We start from the raw sequence: 21,684 nt of genomic DNA, 5'->3' as shown, positions 1-21,684 counted from the left end.
AGGTGCACAGCAAGAATGCTATAGAGGACAGCTTGTAGTAAATGATTCTCTGATACCAAACACACAGCAAAACCTCCTTGGCCATTAATCCTTCCAGAGCATGATGCATCTTTCATATCGAAATTACCGTACCAGAATCGATGAAATAAAACTTCCACGGCTTGTGTTCTTTGTGATCGACCGCAATGTCGTCCTCTATGGTTCTGAATCTTGAGCGATTATAAAAGATAATGAACGGCGTCTTACGGTAATGGAGATGAAGATGTTGCGTTGGACTAGTGGCGTGACCCGTTCTGATCACATCTAAAATAAGGATATCCGCAATCGATATGAGGTTGCGCCGATCATAGAGAAATTGCGAGAAAGGCATCTTAGCTGGTATGTTCACGTAATTTGCGCTAACGAGAATTCACACGCCAAGATTGATCTGATCGAAAGCAATGGTAAGTGACCAAAATGGTGGCCAAAACAACGCTGGCTTGATACGCTGGATGGGGATTTAAAAGCCTCGCGAGTGCATCCAGATCAGACTTTTGATAAAATGGCACAACCGATCACGACGAGCCGACCCCGTTTGTGAACAGGGCAAAAGGCGAAGAAAGAAAAGAAGTATCAGGATCATAAACACTATGCATATTTTCAGCCGCTTGCCTTGCGTTTTCTTCTTTATCGAAAAAAAAACTATAGAATATTGGCTATTGCTCTCTTCTTTTTACTACACCTAATACTTTGATAATTAGTTTAAATAAATGAAAGTTTTAGACTATTTCTAAGGTCCATATTTGAACTCATATTGTAAATAGTTTATTGTGCTATAATCATATTTTCTTCTCCTTTTCAGATGTCGACACAAACGAACCCGATGAGAAATCTCTGATCACGTACATATCATCCTTGTACGATGTATTCCCAGAGCCACCCCCAATTCATCCACTATACGATATGGATTCACAACGTCGCGTACACGAATACAAAGAACTCGCACAACAATTCCTTTATTGGTGTCGTGAAAAGACCGCTTACCTTCAGGAACGATCATTCCCCTCCACATTGATCGAAATGAAACGACTTCTGAACGATTTGAATCAATTCCGCAACAATGAGATACCGCCAAAGAAACGTGAAAAGACAAAGTTGATTCAAGTTTACAAGGAGCTCGAACGATACTTCGAAAGCATTGGAGAAGTTGAAGTTGATGCCGAGCATCAACCAGAGGCGCTTGAAAAGGCTTGGTATCGCCTACAAACAGCTCTCTCCGATCGCGATCATATCCTTCAACAGGAAGTCGAACGGTTGGAACGGCTTCAACGTTTAGCCGATAAAGTTCAACGTGAAATTAAACACACAGACTCAAAATTGACCGATATTGAAGAACGAATTGTCGAGGAGGGTCGACGTATCGAACGACTTCATCCGGTCGACGCTAAGAATATTGTAGAAAGTCTCGAAACCGAAATTCGTCATTTGGAAGAGCCAATACAAGAAATGAATCAGGATTGTCATATTTTGAAGGAGGGACGATATCCGAATGCAAGTGAATTACAGAAGAAAGTTTCCAAACTTCATCAAAGATGGTCCCAGCTACGTACAACATTCCATACGAATTTGGTACAGAAATTATCAGGCCTTAGATATCCCGTCCATGAGACAACGATAACGCGTCAAACGCGAACTGTTGTCGAAGCAAGACAAATAGATACAAATCCGTACTTTAGAGATTTACAAGAATATACAGAATGGTGCCAAAATAAATTGGTAAGGAGTAATTTTAGGTGAATTTTGGTGCTGAATGTAAGGACATAGCCCCGTTGCCTTGACCTTGTATTCAGTAACAATTTCACCTTAATGGGTAAAAACTATTTCTAAATTCAATTATCTTTTTACAGAAACAACTCTTAGCCGCTGACTATGGTTCCGACTTGCCATCGGTTAAAGCCGAACTGGAACATCATCAACAAGAGCATAAGGTTATCGATCAATTCCACTCCAAAATCCTGCATGCCGAACGTCAACAGACAAACTTCACTGGTGATGAACTCAATCTGTACCAGCAAAGATTGAATCAACTGCAAAAACTCTACGCCGAATTGTTGAGTACATCGACAAAACGTTTGTCCGATTTAGATACTCTTCAACACTTCCTGGCTCAAGCGTCGGCCGAATTACAATGGCTGAATGAACGCGAACAAATTGAAATCACTCGCGATTGGGCTGATAAGAATTTGGATTTGTCGGCTATTCATCGATATTATGAGGTAAGGAAGAAGTACATAGCTGTAAACGTTAGATATAAGTTAAGGGGAATATTGGTTGTAATTGGGTCGAACTTTTGAAGAAATTTCAAGAAAATGAATTTATTTAGACGTGAAATTCAATTTCAGTTTAATTTCAAGCGAACATATGGAAATGGGGATGAGGTAAGTGGAAAATGCTCACCCCCTGGAATGTTTAATTTTTTTTGGCTTATTTCTGGTGTTGCATATCATTTTTTTCGTGTTCCTTTTAATTTTTAATTTTGCTTTCCAAATTAAGTATTTTTTCTGCAAAACATAATATTCCTTCCGAATGAGGAGGTAATAGTCAAAGCCTTCTACCCTGTATAGAATACAGAAACTCACCCCTTGGTCGGGTCTTATGTGTCTAATCAGATCTCATTCGCTTTGCGGGCTTACTTAGAGTAGTGCCCAGAAACGTGGCGATTCATTCTTTTGAAGGCGATACAGTGGTTAGCTCTCATTTGGAGTCTCGGAATCGGAAGAAGCCAAATGAATTGTAATTCCTCAATGTAGTTCCTCAACATGATATAAAAAATATCACCACACTTCTTTCATATCTATTCACTAAGTATTTGAGGCATCTGTCCAACATCATCAAACTTTACACCTCTTCCGAGCGAAATTATTCAAATTTTGTGGCCTTTCGCCCCCAAAATAATCACTGAATCTTTCACTAATTACCCAGTTACACCAGCTTTTCCATGCCAGCTCTGGTATATGTGTTATGCGATTAGTCATATTGCGCCTCTTCTATCTCTGGAGTCTGCGACATTGAAAATAATTATCAGTGCATTTCTTATTTTAGTACTACAGGACCAAAGGTCAGATACATGCTAAATGAGTTAATGTGAAATGCGGTCAAGGAGATCACTTTGTTGATGAAATTTTATTTTGACCAGAAAATGAGATAATTCTTAATATGAAGTCACTGTTATGAGCGTTTTATTTAATTTGGGCAGATGATTGCGGAATGATACCCAATTTTTCCAATGGGCATGGACAAATTTTATTATATTATGGACACCATATCCTAAAAGAAATCTCGAAAATTATCCAGGGAAAACACAAGCCATTTCCCATTTGGCTTAAATCTGAGAAAAAACAGAACAGCGATAAACATTATCTTCGAAGCTGCTCTTTTTTGCGTTTTCAAGATATCTTGCTGGCAGCTGATAACTAATAAATTTTCTTTTTTTTCCACAGAATTTGATGTCTGAATTGGAGAAACGTGAGATTCACTTTGCAACGATCCTTGATCGCGGTGAAGCACTTCTAGTTCAACAGCATCCAGCCTCCAAGTGCATTGAAGCTCATCTGCAAGTCCTTCAATCGCAATGGGCGTGGCTTCTCCAGCTCACACTATGCCTTGAGGTGCACTTGAAACATGCTACCGAATATCATAAGTTCTTCAATGAAATTAAGGACGCCGAACAATGGTTGGCTAAACGTGATGAAATCCTTAACACGAAATACTCGCAATCCGACTTCGGTTTGGATGAAGGCGAATCATTGCTCCGGGGGATGCAGGACCTCCGCGAAGAGTTGAACACCTTTGGTGAAACAGTGATCGTTTTACAAAATCGAGCTGAAACTATTGTGCCTTTGAAACAACGTAAACAACCAGTGACCCGTCAAATGGTTGTGCAAGCCATTTGTGATTATAAACAACAAGGTCCAGTGAGCCTATCTAAGGGTGAGACTTGCACGCTCCTTGACACATCGGGTCGTGTTAAGTGGACAGTCAGTAAAGCAAAGATGGAAGGATCAGTTCCAGGAGTATGTTTATTGATCCCACCTCCAGATCAAGAAGCAATCGACGCTGCAGAGCGATTGAAGCGACTATTCGATCGTTCAGTGGCCTTGTGGCAGAAGAAACATTTGAGGTTGCGTCAAAATATGATCTTCGCTACAATTAAGGTTGTCAAAGGTTGGGACTTTGATCAATTCCTGGCTATGGGCCCTGAACAGAGAACCGCTATTCGACGTGCCCTGAATGATGATGCTGACAAGTTGTTGAGTGAAGGTGATCCTGCTGATCCTCAACTACGACGTTTGAGAAGAGAAATGGACGAGGTGAATCGTTTGTTCGATGAATTTGAAAAACGAGCCAGGGCTGAAGGTAAAATTGTTTGTATATATAAACACATAGAGTACCCATCAAATTGATCTAGTTTGCATCTTCGCTTACGGCTTGTCTCATTACAAATAGTTTGCAGTAAGATATCAATTTCCTAATTTTCTATTGCCTATATTTGGACTTCAAGTCATGGTTAAATAATTTCTACACTTTATTAGATTAGTACAACAAACAATCAGTCGCGTGAGTAGGTAGACATCGCGCAATACTCCCATTCGAATCCAAGTTGGGGTATACCAATGACTTTAATTAAATAATTATCAGAATTAATCTTAGCATCTCCAACTAAGTCAGTTTGTTTGAAAACGAAAGCATTCAGTTTAGATACATTTCGCCGTAAGACAAGATCAATTGTTTCAACTTCTTCAGAATGAGAAAAATATTTCGTTCATATCGTGGTACTTACATTTAAACATTAAATGTTTAGAAAGCTCAATTTTCTAATCTTATTTTAACATTTTACAGAGGAAAGCAAACAAGCTAGTCGTATCTTCTCGGAAGAATGTATTTCTATACGCACAAAACTGGAAGACATGGCCAGAGAATTGGATTCAATTATTCTTGCTCCAATGGCTCGAGATCTTGACTCCTTGGAGCATGCTGTCCACAAACATGATGACTACAAGCGTAGATTGCGTCTGCTCGAACCAGAAGTTAAACATCTTCAAGAAACATTCCGCACTATCGCCCTTAAAACGCCTGCTTTGAAGAAGAGTTTGGATGTTGTCCTTGAACTCTGGAAGGAGTTGAACACTCAGAGTGATCTTCACGGTGATCGATTGAAGTTGTTAGAAGGATCTCTAGCTGGTCTAGAGGATAACGAACAAGTGATTTCGGAATTAGAAGGCACTTTGGCTAAACATCAGGATATGCCTTCAACTGCTGATGGTCTGCATAATGTGTTTAAACAATTGTCGGCAATGCAAGATATTATCACCCAACAACAACCCCAAATGGATAAGATGAATGATGCTGCCGATCAATTAGGCCGAATGGGTGTACCGACTAAGGTGTTGGGCGATTTGAAGCGGTTACATGCTAATGTTGAACGTTTGAATGCCCGTTGGAACAGTGTGTGCTCGCAGTTAGCTGAAAGGTAAGTCAGTTTTTCGTCTTTTTTCTTTGTCTTAAGCAGCCTGATAGTACTTGAAATACAGTCTGATTACAATCTTATCTATCATTAGTTTTGAAGACATAGCCCAGTTGAATTTTACCCCATTAATAGATAATTACAAAACCACGCCCACAATTACCAACGATACAAACAATCGTTTTTATGTACCTCGGATATGGATCATTAACTGCTTTAAATCCACCTGTGAGCATCACCATTGTTTTTATCTAAATTATGGTTATAATGTGCATAATCAAAATCACGGATCGGATGTGTCATGTCTTCTTTTCATACTACACATCTTTAAAGTCTTAAGTTGTCTCGTCTTGTTTTCTATGCTTCATTGAGTTTTTGGAAAGTGTGTCTTATATCATTTTCATTCAATTAGGTTGATGATATTTAATGGGTCCATTGTTCTCGTAAATATGTGCAACGATGGGAATCTTGTAAGGTAGCAAAAATACCTGTTTGATATGACCATTTATGAATTTAATGAAGCATGCGAATGAGCAGTGAATTGATGATCGTGAAGGCAAGACATTTTACTTTTTATACGAAGTTATGATTGATCGTTAGTCAGCCGTGTTAAGGCAACAGACCAATTTACTTCATTCAGCTTAATTTTTCGTAAATCATTTTTAATGCTTGGTGTAGTTCAATGATTAATCATGTTCTTTTGAACGTTCTTTTTCAGTCAATCTATGCAGAAATATATATATTGGCATTTTCCAAACTCTTCTCTAAATCCCGATCAGTAGAAGGATATTTAGATGTGCTACCAAATTTAGAACAAAAGAGTAAATCATCCAACCATATCCCATCCGTAATTTTGTCGAGGCACCAGAATATGAATAAAGCCACACCGTTACAAAAATTCCTATTCTGATTGGCTCTTTCACTTTCTCTTATCTTGTCAATTTGGTATTTCATACATTCACTCCATGCCCTTGGTATCCACCAACCGGTAGATCATATTAAGCTCTCAGATTCCTGGGGTGTATATAAGAAATTGGAATGGACCATTTCGATTGGGATTAATCTGCGGCTGTCTTGGATTTTGGGCACTATGCCCGCCACCGGTACGTTAGTGATTGCCATATTTTCGCAGGTATACTTCAGATCTCCATACAAATTTGATTTGGCGTTGATCACCACCTCCAGGTACGTGACACCCGCCTTCAAAGTTAGGGTATAGCAACAAATCTTTTCCTATGGCTTATGATCAATACCGCCTTCACCTTTTGTTCCAGCCAAGCACGATCACTGTTAGACACATTTTTGTAGCAGTGGTGGTCTTAGTAGCGTATACTTCAACAGGCAAGTAATTCGCAAAACAAATTGTACTAGTCTTCCTCTGTACGGGATGAACGGTGACCCCATTGTAAGTCACGTTCTATAGGATTTTGTATGTGGCGATGCTCTCCTTGCGGAAAGATAATGCTCGATGAAAACCAAATTGTCGCTCTGGTAGGTCATCTCTGTATTCTTTAATAGAGAAATTTCTCTTTAGTATAATAATAATCTTTAGTATCCTCTCTATCATGTCTACAGGCCATATCTAGCAGGTCTGTCGGTTGCTTATTGGGCTTGGGGAACGACCTACCTCCTCTCGCGAACGGGAAAATTTCTCCATGCCTGCCTCCAATCAACCAATAAATCAGTGGGACCTGATCTTGGTAGTGAATTCAAAGGCTCTATAAGGAAAGACATTTAAACCAGGAGCTTTATCATCTCCGATATTAGAATATATTGGAATTTTGAACACCCCTGTAAGAAGTAAATGGCAAGGAGGGGGAAATGTATAAGAAATAAAACTATATTGCATAAAAATTGTTTCCCTGACTATATCCATATTTTCAAATGAAAATTGTAACTAGTACTTTATAAAGCAGGTCTTAGTTTTGAAGTTGGTTTTAAGGGGTTGGGAGTGGGATTAAACGGACTGTTTCATTCTTGGAAATTACCCGACTGAATAATTTAAAGCAGTATCCCGATGGAATTATTAGTTTTTAGATATATTGAAAATTTGGGATGAACGGAATTTGAATCCGTAGTAATAGGGACGCCCGCAAAAACTTTTAAGGCCAAATAAATAAATCCCCTGGAATAGAAACATCCAAGCACTTCATTCAAGACCGTAACGGTACACTACAGTATACTGTGGAAGGCAATGTGGTCAGGACTCAGGTACTCATTCACAGCTGGGTCAACTGGTATCCGACGGCAAATCACGATACAAATTCCACTGCCACCAGTGAGATTTGAACCGTGACCCTCCGTACGATAGCCTTGTGCTCTAACCACTCAGCTATCCGGACTTGCAGTCAATTGCCTATTGGAAAAAAGTCCCTGTTCGAACAATCCCAATTCCAGGTACCAGTTTTTGGCAACCGATTTATCTCTTCATTTTTTTAATTGCAGCACGTCCTAGTATCAAAATAGGCGGATTTCGCTACTATCAAGTTCACGGTAACTGGCGGTCCCAACCCCTTCGACATTCTTGGATCCATTTCTATGCTAAATCATGGGCTTTTCTGCTAATAAAGGGTGCAATGCTTATATCATTCTTTAATTCCTGAAAGGAATGTTTCCATAGAGCTGTCCCTAGTAATGACTGGCTTAAAGGCTACTACTTCTGCAGCTCAATGGATCTGTAATTCTAAGACGAATAAGCTTTCGAATTTTCTTAAGTTAGTCCTGAGCTTTACAGTGAGTGCCTTCGTCCACTATGCAAGAGCTCTGTGTGCCACCGTGGGGAAAATTATTATTTTCTAATATCACTAGATCATGTTCGGCTTCGCCATTCCCTCTCAAATTCGCTCCTGCAGATCAACTATGAATTTGTCATGGATTTTATTTATTCGATTTTTTAACAAGAGTTTTTGATCTATGGTATAGGGCCTACTACACTCACATTAGCCGTAGCGAAGTACATTTGAGCTAAACTAAACCCCCAGATAAGCATTCACTTTAAGTCCCTCTTGAGATTTTGGCAAATTTCCCCTATATCTCTGGATCGTCGATGTCTCCCTGATCTTGGTAAGACGACTGGTCACAGTGCCATGAGTGACTAATGTGACTGAATTAGTAAGAAAACAGCACATTGCCTAGGTCGTTACACTTTTTTTACACTTCATTCTTAATATTTGCCCCCTTCCTAAAACTCATCTAAGAGGAAGTCTACCTTCGCACTCTGGATGAAACCCCTATCGCTACTAAGTTATCTTAACAAAGATTAATAGTATTCCTTTTCGCTTCAATAGGGATAAGCTATACCACTAAGTTTTGGATTCATCTTATACATACTCTAATCTTAGCCTTAGAGCCTCGATGTGTATAACTGCCAGCATATTAGTAAGGTCATAACATTCTCTGCGATACCACAAGAAAATGCTACCTTCGGCCTTCATAGTTCATCTGGTTAGACTATTTACACGATGCTTATATAGCAAGGTCTAATTTCTTCGGCAATGAGGCTCACTTCCATCTTCCATGATTTATAAATAAGCGGATCATGCGCTATTAAAAGAGGTTAGCGTAACTTAATTCTAACTTCACCAGCGGTTCAAACATTCCCAACGTCTGACTGTTTGCTATGCACTATCGGAAGTCGGTATAATTGTTCTGTAAGGCAATTGTGGTGATTCTCACTATTAAGTCAACAAGATTTAAAAGATGTGTAGTTCCAGTAAGACAGTGCCGTAAACATCAATAACAGGTTGTATATTGGACATCTTCTAAGACGCCTTATAACCTTAATGGCCCTGCGACTCTTTTTATGAGACTATCTCAAATCACTTGTTTACAACAAATTTTCCAGTATTCCGGCTCACCTAAAGACCAACCCACATGATACTTCCACTCATCCGGTTTGACAAAGAGAAATAAATTGTCTGATACCATTTTAATCGGTTTGCATGAACGTTCTTGTGATCGCATCTGTTGGTCCATCCAATGGTGTAAACTGTCGCTTTTCCACGTAAACTAAGGGTCCTAATTTCACATGCTTCTGTGTCGATCAGACCGATCAATGCCGCTGGTAGATGTGCTCTGGAATTGGCCAAAGATGACTTACTTGAAGAATTCTTTATTGAAATCTGTTCTCTTAAACGGCAAACAACCGCTACGCTGCCTCTACTACTGATCGCATTGTGGATTTTCTGAGTCTCAGGTTCGAAAAATTCCTCCAATTCAAATAGTTGTTTCAACCCATTCATTTCTTCTCATTCTTTTTATTCACGAGCTTAGGTCATCCACCATTTTGATGTCATTGTTTTAATTCTATGGCAGGCTTTTGCACTTGGGGCACATGTTTTCCGCCTTCCGAATTTTTAATTTTGTTTTTACCAGTGGCAGTTAAACCAGAATGCTTTTTTTTCCTCTTAGGTGCCTGTTGATTTCTTAGAGTTTCCTCTTCTTTTTTCCGCGCTCTTTTGTTTGGCTATAGGTTGATGGCCATACGATTTGTTATCACCTGGTTTCCTGCGACATTGTTGAGCGAGTAAGTTTGTTCCTGCTGCAACCTATTATAAAGGACCTTAATAGCTCTAATCACGTTTTTAAAGGCTTATTTTTGTCCTTTACATACTCAGACCGCTCAATCATTTAAAAGGCAGTTCTTCCGAATCAATGCTCTGTTTTTTAATTAGTTTTGGGATTACTCTTTTCACACACTACTTCATGTTTGGTATTTTCTCTGAACTTTATCTTTCTACTTAGCATTGGAGATTTTAAAATTAATGAAGTTCTCCTGAATGGGTTCATTTCCTGGTACTGGGGTACCTTTTGCACAGATCTTATGATTCTTTGCCTTTGCTATTGGTTTTCTTGGTAGAGTCGAGCTTCGTTTGAACACCTCCTCCAAATCTAAATCATTTGTAACATTAGATGCCACCAATCCCGAAAATCGCCGGGACTCGCATTTCGAACGCCTGCATCGTAACTTTTTTCTTTCCCTCATCTTCCATTTTTATATTTTAAATATTCCAGGTATTTTTCCTAAAGTCATTTCGTTCCACGTACCAAAGTCAGTCTGAAATAAAAATACGTGAACGCATATGTATTTACACATCAATAGTTGTCTGCCACGCCTCATGGAAGATCTGCCAACTTCTCGTGGGTCTATTTGTCTGACTGTGGGTCAATTAGTCTGCCTGTATATTTGTCTGTCTGTCTATCACACGCACTTTACTCCAAAAAATGTTATATCCATTGACACATTTGGTGAAATCGTTGGAACTCTGAAATCCTTGAATGGACAGATATACAAAAATATGTGCAAATTAGAGGTTTCAATTAATATGTTCGGAAGCAAGAGCTAGTTTTCATATTAATTATAAAGGGGGAGTATAGGGGTAGGGAAGTGATCACTCATTTTAAGGTGTCATTCTCAGAAACAACTCAACCGAGAAATCTGAAGAAATCGTGTTGCCTTTTCTACATGACATCTGGGCCACAAAACATTCTTCAAATTAATATCTTCTGAAATAAACTTAATGATAATATACAAATTACTATATTTTAAGAATTCATTGCATTACTAAAACTGTGAAATTTCATACAAATGGGATAGTATTTAACTAAGAGACGAACGAGTGAAGTTTTAATATTCCCGCCAAGTTAAAGACTGAAATACCAAGTGCCAAAAAGGGAAACCCCTGCTGAGATTAATTAATAAAAAACAAAAATAATTCACAAACATTTACTTATTTACTAATTTCAGACTACGTGCCTGCGAAACTGCCATCGGTTTAATGAAGAACCTTCAAACTAGCATGCAAGTTGAAGAAAGTTGGGTAGATGGAACTGCGGAAAAATTATCAGCTATGCCAACAGCCACATCAGCTCTTGAGCTGGATGTAAGTATGCTCCCATCATTATTCCCTCTCCTCACAAATATTCAATACATTCCTCCCAATATGCGAGTATCGAAAAAATTAGTAATAAATGCGATGCTAAATTCTTATCACTACTCTACCACCAACAAACACCATACTTTTGAACCTTTCAAATATTTCCACAGAAAGGAAAATCTTTTGTTTATATTTTTTCGCCTTTTTTATTTGATTATTATTTGAATATTATAAAAGAAGAGTCTTAATTTTGGATAAATATGAGCAAACATTCGAAATAGATGAAGGATGAATCATAAATAGGAGAAAGAGAGAGAAAAAAACACAAAATCGTCTTATTGTGTTTGTTCTATTTGGAATATGTAAAATATTCACGAAAATTATCAAAATTGTGAGTCCTATGGTTTTGGGCGCGGTGTGAATGGGGTTGTTTTATTTATAAATATCATTGTTATATATTTGTCGTTTAGTACAGTTTTGCAACGGGGTAAAATGATGTCAATTTGTAAATATTAATTTTAGTTTGGGGTTAGCTTATTGTTTTTAGTCTTTAAGGAGTTGAGTAATTTCAAATTTTTATTATTTTAACAAAGGTAATACTTGCACACAAATAAATGCACTTTATGTGAAATTGATTTCGAAATTTCACATAATCCTTTGCACACAGTAGAAGCACCGTAGTTTCTAACAAAAGATTACCCTCTATCATTGAAATGCAATCAATAGTTTTGATTTTTCTTCAATTTCTATGACTTTCACCAATTCAATATTCTCAAAATTATATCGAAAAGAAATCTAAATTTTCTGCTCTTCAATTCTTCAAAGAATGCGCAAGTTTTTTAAATGCAGTTCAGCTAAGAGGGTTCTCCTATTTATCACCTTTTGAATTTATTTATGTACTTGGCTTTAGAAAGGATGAGCATGACTTTCCTGAGACATGAACGTTTTTTTCAATGGATTCTAGAAGAGTTAACACTAGGGCGAGGTTCTAATTTCGTAAGAGAAATTTTCCAGCTTCTAGTTTATATTCTCAAATGCTTCGAATGGCAGACACATTTGAAACATTAAATTGGCTCGAACTATTGATTGCAATACTAAGGGAAAAACTAGATAATATGACCCACAACCCTCTTACTTCATCCCACCATTAAAATTTCATTCCCCATCACTTTAATTCCCAACAACTTCCTTATCTACCACAAACGACCAAATACCTCTCCCCCTCCTTTTTCCAAAACATAAATAAATTTGACAATATATTTTTTTTTTGTATTGTTATTGTAAATACTAATTATATGTATTTGAAATTTAATTCCTTTATCAACAACACCTTCACCTTCACCATATCTACACACCAACCCTCAAAACAACCAAATCCAACAAAATTGGTCATTGGAAATAAACCACACCAAAAAAAAATTTCGTTGGAAAATCTAAAAATCAAAATATATTAATGAAACCCTTAAAAATAATAAATTTTAACGAAAATTAAAATAAAATCATCAACATCCAACCAAATCCACCACAAAATTTACCAAAACATCAACTACCACAATCGTAGAACTTACTTGGTGCGGCAATTGAGCGTAAACCAAAAATTGAACAAGTTAACCTGACCGGAGGACGACTAATCCGTGAAGCTAAGGTAATTTTTTTTATGTTTTTCTATGAATTAATTAGAATTAATGGTGATTTATTACATGATTCAAAAAAATGTATAGAATTTTGACCTGAGGGTTAAAAAAGAATGGATGGATTTAGAGATGTGAATGATGAATGTTTGCTTTAAGAGACAAACAAAAAAATGAGTTTTGTGTGTTTGTTGTATGATTTGTTGATATGTCTGAAATTATATTAGTGAGAATGTGTGCAACTTATTTATTGCTTTTTAGATTACAAAAAAAAAATCGAGAAATCAAAATTTTTTATTCAAAACTTGAATGTAGGAGTAAAATTTTAATTATTGGAGTCGGGATCGTAAATTGTCCAAAACCTTCGATAATATCGTGCTAACAATATCAATCTGATTAATCTGCAATGGTTCAAAGTTACTTTCAAGAGTTTGAGTTGATATGCTTTATAGTTAAAAAAAATAATTAGAGAAATTTTCTTTTGCCACAATAGCTATATTTCGGGAACCAGTAGTTTCCTTATTTAGCTTTTACCTTGTTAAATTTTTTTCGGAAAAATAAATGACTGGGTAAATCTCATTTCCTTAAGAGGAAATCGCAACCTCCCTTTAGCATATCAATTTGAAACTTAAGTCTTTTAACCCTACCAAAAAAGCATTAAATAACTGCTTATTTAGGGAAACTTTATGTAGTAATAATATGTAATTCACTTTATGGTTAATTACTTAACTAGAAATAATTCCTCAATAAAAACAATTAAATATATATAAATAACTTTCGTAACTTAACCCCCGTAATAAACAAAATAACATCACTACTACAACAAATCAACCAAATTAAATTCAACATCGAATTGTGAACTACGCTGGGAAAAATTCGACCCGTCCTAAACTAACAAATAAAAACCAACAAAAAAAATAGATCTACGATAGTAAGTGTCTTCACTACATCGACTGGCTGGTGGAAGTTAGACCATCATTCTCTCCGCCAAGAAGAGATCTGCGACCCTTAGGTGCTGACCCAGGTGCAACCGAAGTTTACAGTCAACGGTTGGACATTTTGAATTTGAAATACGAAAGGCTACTCGAGACATTATCGCAACGTTTGAAGACGGCCATCGAGGTGAATGGAGCTGATGGTTTGGTAAGTACACATTTCTTTTATATTACTTCAGAAATTTTAAGGCAAAATCGTACTCGAGAAGGTGATATAAACGTAGGATTACGGCAAGATCGTATGATGGTCATTGGCATTTTAAGATTACTTCGATGATTACATGTAGGACTTTTTTCAAAAACATCATTTATTCGTACATGAATTCCCCCCGTATTCACTTCACTCTCTGCAGTTTATATATTATTAAAATATTTTTTAATACATCATTCAGATATGATCCCTGCTTATCTAACACTCCTGTAACCTGGACCGAAAAAAATAATCAATAATAGATATAGTTAGATAGTTTTCCTTTTATTGGCTAAAATTGTATCATACTGTATTTCAGGAACCAACTGTTCCGTTCACAAATGTGCTCTCTTCTCTGATTATGGAGAAGTTGTTTGGGTTTCTTTTTAACGATTCAAATTTAGCGAACAAACGAATACCTCGATTGCATAAGTCATTTATTATGCACTTTGAAATAATTTGTTAAGGCCCTTTGAGGTTGTAATTTGCCTCACCAGTCATCTCAATGCTTTTCAAACCTAATCAGCTGACATTGAGAAATTCGAATAGTCTGCTAGATATATCTACAAAGTGTTCCATAGTAAAAAAGAGGACAATCTTCTATGATACCGTCCATACCTTTCCAGTGACACTGATCGTGTATCCCTTGGTCGTGCCACACATAGGTAAATCGTGCAAATTTTGTAGCACTATAAGAATTTCTCCGTGATCGGTAAAAAAGGTGGCAGTTTTTATAGTGAAATCGCCGTTTGTCGCCTTTCTAGAGATTCCTCCGCTGCGTGATTATAATTATTCTTTCTAGTTTGGCTTTTGGTTAGTACGCCCAGGGTGTCTTTCTTGCTTTTGGGACGAGGCATTTTCCTTAAGGCATCCGAGTTGGTGTTAATTAAGGCTGCCCCTTTTATATTCAACCTCATAACCGTATTCAGGCAGCTTATGATAGAACCGCACCAATCGAGTAATTAGGTCTATCACGTTAAATACACCGACCTATGATTCATGAACAGTGTAGCGGAGTTTCTGAACGATAGAAAAGATGTCCATACACTCTATACTGACTTCTCGAAAGCATTTGATTTGATTTCCCATTCCCTACTTCCCAAAATACTCAGATCGTACGGCTTTCTTTCAACTGCTCTTTCCTGGTTACGGTCGTACATAAGTGGTATATTATGTAAAGTCCCTTTCAATGATATTGCCTCAATTTCTTCTCTTCCTTAATCAAGGCTCCATTCTTGACCTGTTTCTATTTTCAGTCTTTATAAATGACATGCTGACTGAACAAAGCTGCCTTCAATTAAGCCTCGCCTGAATGTGAACAAATGTTGTACGTTATGTTACTCATTGGAAACTTACTCCGGCACCCATTTATTACCCTGATGGTCAACTTTTAACAGCAATTGAGTCTCGCAAGGACTTCGGGGTGACGTTTGATAGCAAGTTTCGTTTTAACTTTGATTATATCGATGTCCTCAGTGGAGCTTCTAGAATGTATGTCTAGAATGCTTTGTCCTTCGTTCTTCCCACCAGTTTATAGATATCCATTCTCGAACCATCCCTTTTAATTCTCTTGTCCGCAATATTTTCAAGTATGCTTCCGTAATATGATCCCCCTACTACAATTGTGACTGCCTCACACTAGTGTCAATTCGAAGGAAGTTTACTCGTCCTCTCATCTTCAAAAAGAACCTTCCTTCTCGATTGAGTGTACGGTAACCGCTGAGATACGTGTTCGTGAATCATCTTATAATGTTCGCACCCTTAGTGTTTTCGAGGTGTCTTTTGCGGAGCTTTTGTGTTAGTTTTATTCTCCTGTGCCTGGAATGCTTCGCGAATATAATCACCTGCAGCTTGATCCTTTGACTTCATCCTTTGCCTCATTTAGGAATAATGTTGTGGCTGCATTGTAAATTTATTTTGTACTTGTATTACAATATATAATTAGAGATTCCTTCGTTTATTGTACCACTTATTTAAAAGAAAATAAGCCTGAAAATAAGCCTTGAAGGTCATCCAAGAAGATACACCCTAAAAATTGTTCGAAATAATTTGTGGAAATCAACAGCGACTCTGCACTTCTTAGATACACCTGGAGCTGATTTTTTAGAAACCAATAAGAGAGGTAATTTCAAGGACATTTGCTTGGTGTTCTGATCCCCCCCCCCCCCCTGATCCTCTTTTGTTTCTGGCACAAGGAAGCCTGATCTGCTTTTGTGATGTAATGCGGAGGTTTGACTGGGCTGAAAGTGTAAAACGCAATGTACCTATCATCGTCAAGCAAGAGCACACCCATTGAGGAGTCCGAAGCTTTTCAATAAGTTCGGGAGTAGAGTCTTTAGCCAAACTAGGTGTTAACTGGGCAATTTTGGAAGAGAGGTGGACCCGATTTTCACTGCGGCCAAGATTTACTTCCTCAGACCCTACAAGTGAGATATAGAAATACAAAACCTACAGCAAACTATAACCAGACAACATATTTTCTGGCATAAGAAACGAATAATTTTTCACTTGAATATTCCTAGTTGTACTGTCTTTTATCTCCGCTATTACAATTTCGACTTATTTCAGCTTAATACCTTAGAATTGGGCCTGGACCTTTACTTTATTTGATCAGAAGTACTTGTGTTTATTACTGCAGGATGAGTTAGTAGAAGGCAACATTTTAGAATATATGAAGAGAGTTAGACATTGAATTTGCAAAAATGGACAAAATCGTTTCCATTGGGGTCCTTACATAATAGTTTTGTTAAAACTGTCTTAGATTATTACGTCGTGATGGCTGAGGGGCAGTGTATTGGCCTCGCAAAATCATTGCCGTGGGTTCGAATTCCAATCGATATGGACGTTTGTCTTCATTCTGTATTGGTCCCCCTGCTGTGAGCTTACCACTTGCGCAGCATTAAGAGTGATGATATTGAAACTGAAGCCCAGTTTCATTGAAAATGGAGAACAAAAAAAGCAACAATAACAACAAACCAAACGCACCACCACTTTTTACCCCTACCTCGCTAACTCAGTCATAGATACCCATCATTCATTCTAAAACAAATGCTTCATTTTATCCATAAAACTAAAATTAATTGAAAAGCACTACAAAATCCATTCATGCCAACTATTCTTGTCAACCATTAAGGTAGCTACTGACCTCAAGTAAGACCAGCTGTATGAAACCAATTATTACCTAGCGCCCACGTAAAATCATTTACTATCTAAATCATAACAAGCTATTCGTCCTAAATCGCCACCATCCACCGCAACTCTTTAGACATTGAGTTGTGTATGTACATTCAGTTGACCATAATGCCAACAATATCAACGAAAAGAAGCAGAAAAAATGAAATACTTATAAACAAGTATTTTTCATATAACTATCAGGATTAATAGATTTAGGAGCAGTGCACTGACAAATTTTTTTAAATTTATTTTGTTGAATGTTGAATGTTTTCCAAGAATTGAAACGAAGTTGCAATCAATTTTCAAACTATACCACATGAACCAAAAATGAGTGTGTAGTGGAGAAGTGCCTAACTTTAGAGCTTATTCTTCTATGGATAAATCGTTAACCTGAAATGGAATAGCTACAAGCTCGACACCATATAACCTGGAAAATGTGCTTGTGACAACGGGACTCACTTTTCAATCATCAAGTACAAAACATTAAAAAAGGTAGGATAGCATTTAGGATGCGAAAGGAAATGATTTAGGACGACGTGAATCGTTTTGCTTTGGTGAAGGAGCGGATTAAAAATAGGAAGTAGTGACCAACATAAAAGATTTTTCAATCCTCCCTGTCGAACAGTCGGTTATCATTGTTGTAACGAATGATGATGACCTCAGATGCTCAGTAACTGGAAAGTTATAGTGTGACTGACATCTTTATATATCTATATATCTTTTAAGGAATCTGTTTGTAAATCTATATCATATCATTCTTGCTGGTACAGTGATGGAACATTTATTTTCATTGAGGTGAAGCCTCCCCATTCGTCTCTACGAAGCTGCTAGGCTAGAAGATAAATCCAAAAGGGGGCAAAATTCTAATTAACTATTAAAGATTAAATTAAATTTTTGTATAGTGGATTTTTGAAGCGAAGGATAGGGCATAATGATATGAAGGCACCGTTTTCACCAGTTGATGCATTGTTATCGTGAGGGGATGTCGCTTAGATTGTAGTTATTAATGACGCTTAGTTAAACAATTTTTTGAAGAGTCGAAGTGGGAGTTGCCTTGAGGTTGTGCGACAGGTACTTGGTATCGGAAGCCACCTTCGAGGTCATCCACATTCTGTTCCCGCAAAAGATGATCGTCTGACAGTTTTGAGAGTTAAGAGTAATGTTTCATTTTGTAAAATACCGTTCGACTGCGTACAGGTGCAACCGATAAGGTTATCGGCATATTGAAATCTGCGTTGGGTTACTATTGCGTGGAGGTTTAGGAATGACCGTTATAATTAGAGAAGGTTTGCAGAAAAGCGAAACTTTGTGGAATTCCAGCAAAACTTCTTTATGGAGAGGAGAGTAGTTGTTGAACTTTTACTCGTGGTTACTGTCTGCCAATGATTCATCTATGAGGCAGGCAGATGAACCTCCAGTTCCCGTTTCTAAAGATAGGTGCCGCTAAGTATGGTGGGCGAATGATTCAATTTGGTGTTCAATTATTAAGGATTCATGCCAGGGAAGATTTCAAGAAATGGGAGCGTATTTAGATTAATGATACCCACCAAAAAGTCCTCAAAGTACAAATTGCGGTTTCTTGCATTGCAAGTATAACGTGCCTGGCTAAATTGGAGGATGTTTAGAGCAGATAATTAGAGACTATGATTTGCCAACTGGGCGGGGTTAGCTTACCTAGGTAGTTCTGATGATTAAGAGGTTGTTCAGATAATATGGTTGGTTGGGACAATGAAAGAAACTTATAACAAACTGGTAAAATGGGGATTGTCGCAGTCATGATAATCATCTTGTCTGCCAACAAAATGTGCCATACAAATTGAATGAATAGCTGTCGTGACGCCTGATGCGGGTACCTGATCATGTTCAAGCTACACCTCACACCCAAGTTAGTTCGAACCAATCTATCGCGCTTGCACCCTGCTTCGAAGAATGAGCTTAGATTTGGTTAATTCGGGCTTGTTTTAGGGCCTTCCTTCTCGCCATAACTTTGGAAAGTTACTTTACTTACGATAGCTTTATGTTTACGTTTGCGTATTCGTATTTGTATATAATTTGTGTGATTTGGGGATACCATTCAGAATTGAGATTAGAAGTTACCGCGATCTGACATTTTTTTGCCTTTTAATCACTGGAAATCGATCGAAGATATTCTTTTCACCACAGACAAGTTCAGTGGGCAACTTCTCTGCCATCTTATCCGATAATTGTATTTATTTATTTCGACGCAGTTGATGCGTCCCTGTTGATGTTCTGACTTTCTAAATTCAAGATTTCATTGAAGGTGTTAATTGTTTGATCAAATGGGAATCAGAATTTCAAGGAAGATCACATGATAAAATCATCACGGCATAGGTTTGCTGCGAAGATGAGCGATCAATTGTAATGTTATTGGTTCCTTAAAAATTTCAATTTTGGCAATATCATTCGAAGCCGTAATTTTTTTCCATATGATATTGATATTCAGATTGTTTATTTCAAATAAATCACAGACAGGAAATCATTGCAAATATTTAGAGAAGAGAAATATTAAGGATAGCGTTCTATTAGCATATCTTTGCGATAGCCATTCTCGTGCTCGTATCCAGATAGTTTATTTCATGCATTAAGTCTACGAATTCTAAGATTCTCGCAAAGTTTTATCAGTAATATTATATATACAAAGCCATTCCAAAGAGCTGATTACAATTTACCGTGTCATATATGGTTAAATAAACACAAAAGAAATTGCCGTAGGTTATTGCACTATAGTAAAAGCTATTTGAATATTTGGTGTACGATAATATGTTCGGTAAATAAAATGGTCCCGCGGAAAGAAATCGCATTACTTCATAACACATAAACATACGAGTACATAGCTTGCTCCGTAAATAAACAAACTCGTGTAGTTATTATCCAATAACCAAATATAGATTGTGATTTCATAGATATCCGAATACACTTCCATCTTAAGTAGTGTAAATTGATTAGATTCAAGTGTCAAGATAATAGATTAACACTCTTTTGTATCGGGGCCTGAAAAGCCTCCCGCAACATTGTTTATATACACAGAAGAATTTAATGTTTTCATTATTCCAAGTGGTCATTACCTGGCAAAATGTCTGTTACTCGCATTTATCGTTGCAAATTGTTTTGAAAATTGAAAACAGTCGATGACATCATTTTCATAATATTGTACGTTCGTTTGCTTGAATTGTTTTGAAAGCTTACTTGTATGCTGAGCATTTATTGTGAGCTAGTGTTGGTTTGATAAGCTAACCGGCCTAAACGTTGAAATTGCACACCAAATACATATCAACGCTACCGATTTTATATTGAATACACTCGTAAAATTACAGAAATGTTATTACAATTTGGAAATATAAAAATCTTTTTTGTAAAATTACAAATGACTTATTGTATCGACTTGAAATCGAAGTTCGTTTAATTGCATCAAATTTGCGGATGTTTTGACAGAATCTGATATCTGCGACTTCAGCTTGCAGCTTAGTCATTTTTACTTAAATTTATCAAAAGGGGCAGGCTTTATGTTTTATATAAAAAATTCAACAAAAAAAATGCATCTAAAATCTTACATCAATCATTTCGAAAGACATGGATATATCACTGGAAAAAAAAATCTTATCTAGAGAATCCGAGCCCGCAACTCTAGATATTTAATCGCAACACCGATGTTATTGACGAGAATTAAAGTAAATCGAATAAATTTGACTTGCAATTGCTTAAACATTTCAAAACAATCAATTAAAAGCAATGACTTTGAAACTCTCTCTTCAAACAGGAATTTAAACGAAAATGCGTTGCATTCATTGAAGTTCGCATCACCTCACTTCTGGAAAGCACTTATCGTAATTGTTCCGGCATTCATTAACTCCTATTTTAAAATGCTTCGTCATATTGTTCATTCGGAATTAAAAGTTTGATAGACTAGTTTTTGTGGTCTATAACACATCCATAATTCGCAAAACCTGAACGATGATGCAAGCATAGTAAATTCTTATAAATGATTCACTGAATTGAAATTCTGATAGGAAGTAACATTGTAGGAAAGTGTTTTCGTATTATCAGAACATGTGTTTCTTTCAAGGCAACTAATTATCTGGAAAGATCTCCCGATGTATCTAAAATATTTAAAAGTGAGAGTACAAAGATTAGAAAATGATGAAATTAATTAACTAGATGTTTTTGGTTTTTGTCTATTAAAGTTCAGCTCAGATGAATATGATAAAAAAAACAAAGACGCATAATTGAATTACTCATTGAATGACAATTGAATTATCTTCGAGCCACAAAATTTAGAATATCCGCTAGATGACAA

At 36.9% G+C, this 21,684-nt stretch overlaps 1 protein-coding gene across 49 annotated transcripts in view; it reads left to right on the top strand.

The window, feature by feature from the left end:
• Positions 1 to 21,684, top strand: part of LOC119653756 (dystonin) — a 525,582-nt gene that overhangs the window by 414,400 nt on the left and 89,498 nt on the right. For 29 of the 49 annotated variants that reach the window (XM_038058717.1, XM_038058714.1, XM_038058716.1 and 26 more), the window contains 8 exons: positions 842 to 1,755; positions 1,887 to 2,255; positions 2,394 to 2,417; positions 3,480 to 4,395; positions 4,879 to 5,509; positions 11,250 to 11,385; positions 12,941 to 13,024; positions 13,932 to 14,153. In XM_038058717.1, coding sequence (XP_037914645.1) covers positions 842 to 1,755; positions 1,887 to 2,255; positions 2,394 to 2,417; positions 3,480 to 4,395; positions 4,879 to 5,509; positions 11,250 to 11,385; positions 12,941 to 13,024; positions 13,932 to 14,153 — 3,296 coding nt within the window. Of the gene's footprint in view, positions 1 to 841; positions 1,756 to 1,886; positions 2,256 to 2,393; positions 2,418 to 3,479; positions 4,396 to 4,742; positions 4,812 to 4,878; positions 5,510 to 11,249; positions 11,386 to 12,940; positions 13,025 to 13,931; positions 14,154 to 21,684 lie in introns of those variants that run through there. The other 20 variants (XM_038058708.1, XM_038058699.1, XM_038058706.1 and 17 more) reach the window with 3 other exon arrangements.

This window comes from Hermetia illucens, chromosome 4 (assembly GCF_905115235.1).
Source record: "Hermetia illucens chromosome 4, iHerIll2.2.curated.20191125, whole genome shotgun sequence".
NCBI classification, from domain to species: Eukaryota; Metazoa; Arthropoda; class Insecta; order Diptera; family Stratiomyidae; genus Hermetia; species Hermetia illucens.
This window is presented reverse-complemented; position numbering and strand designations above follow the sequence as displayed.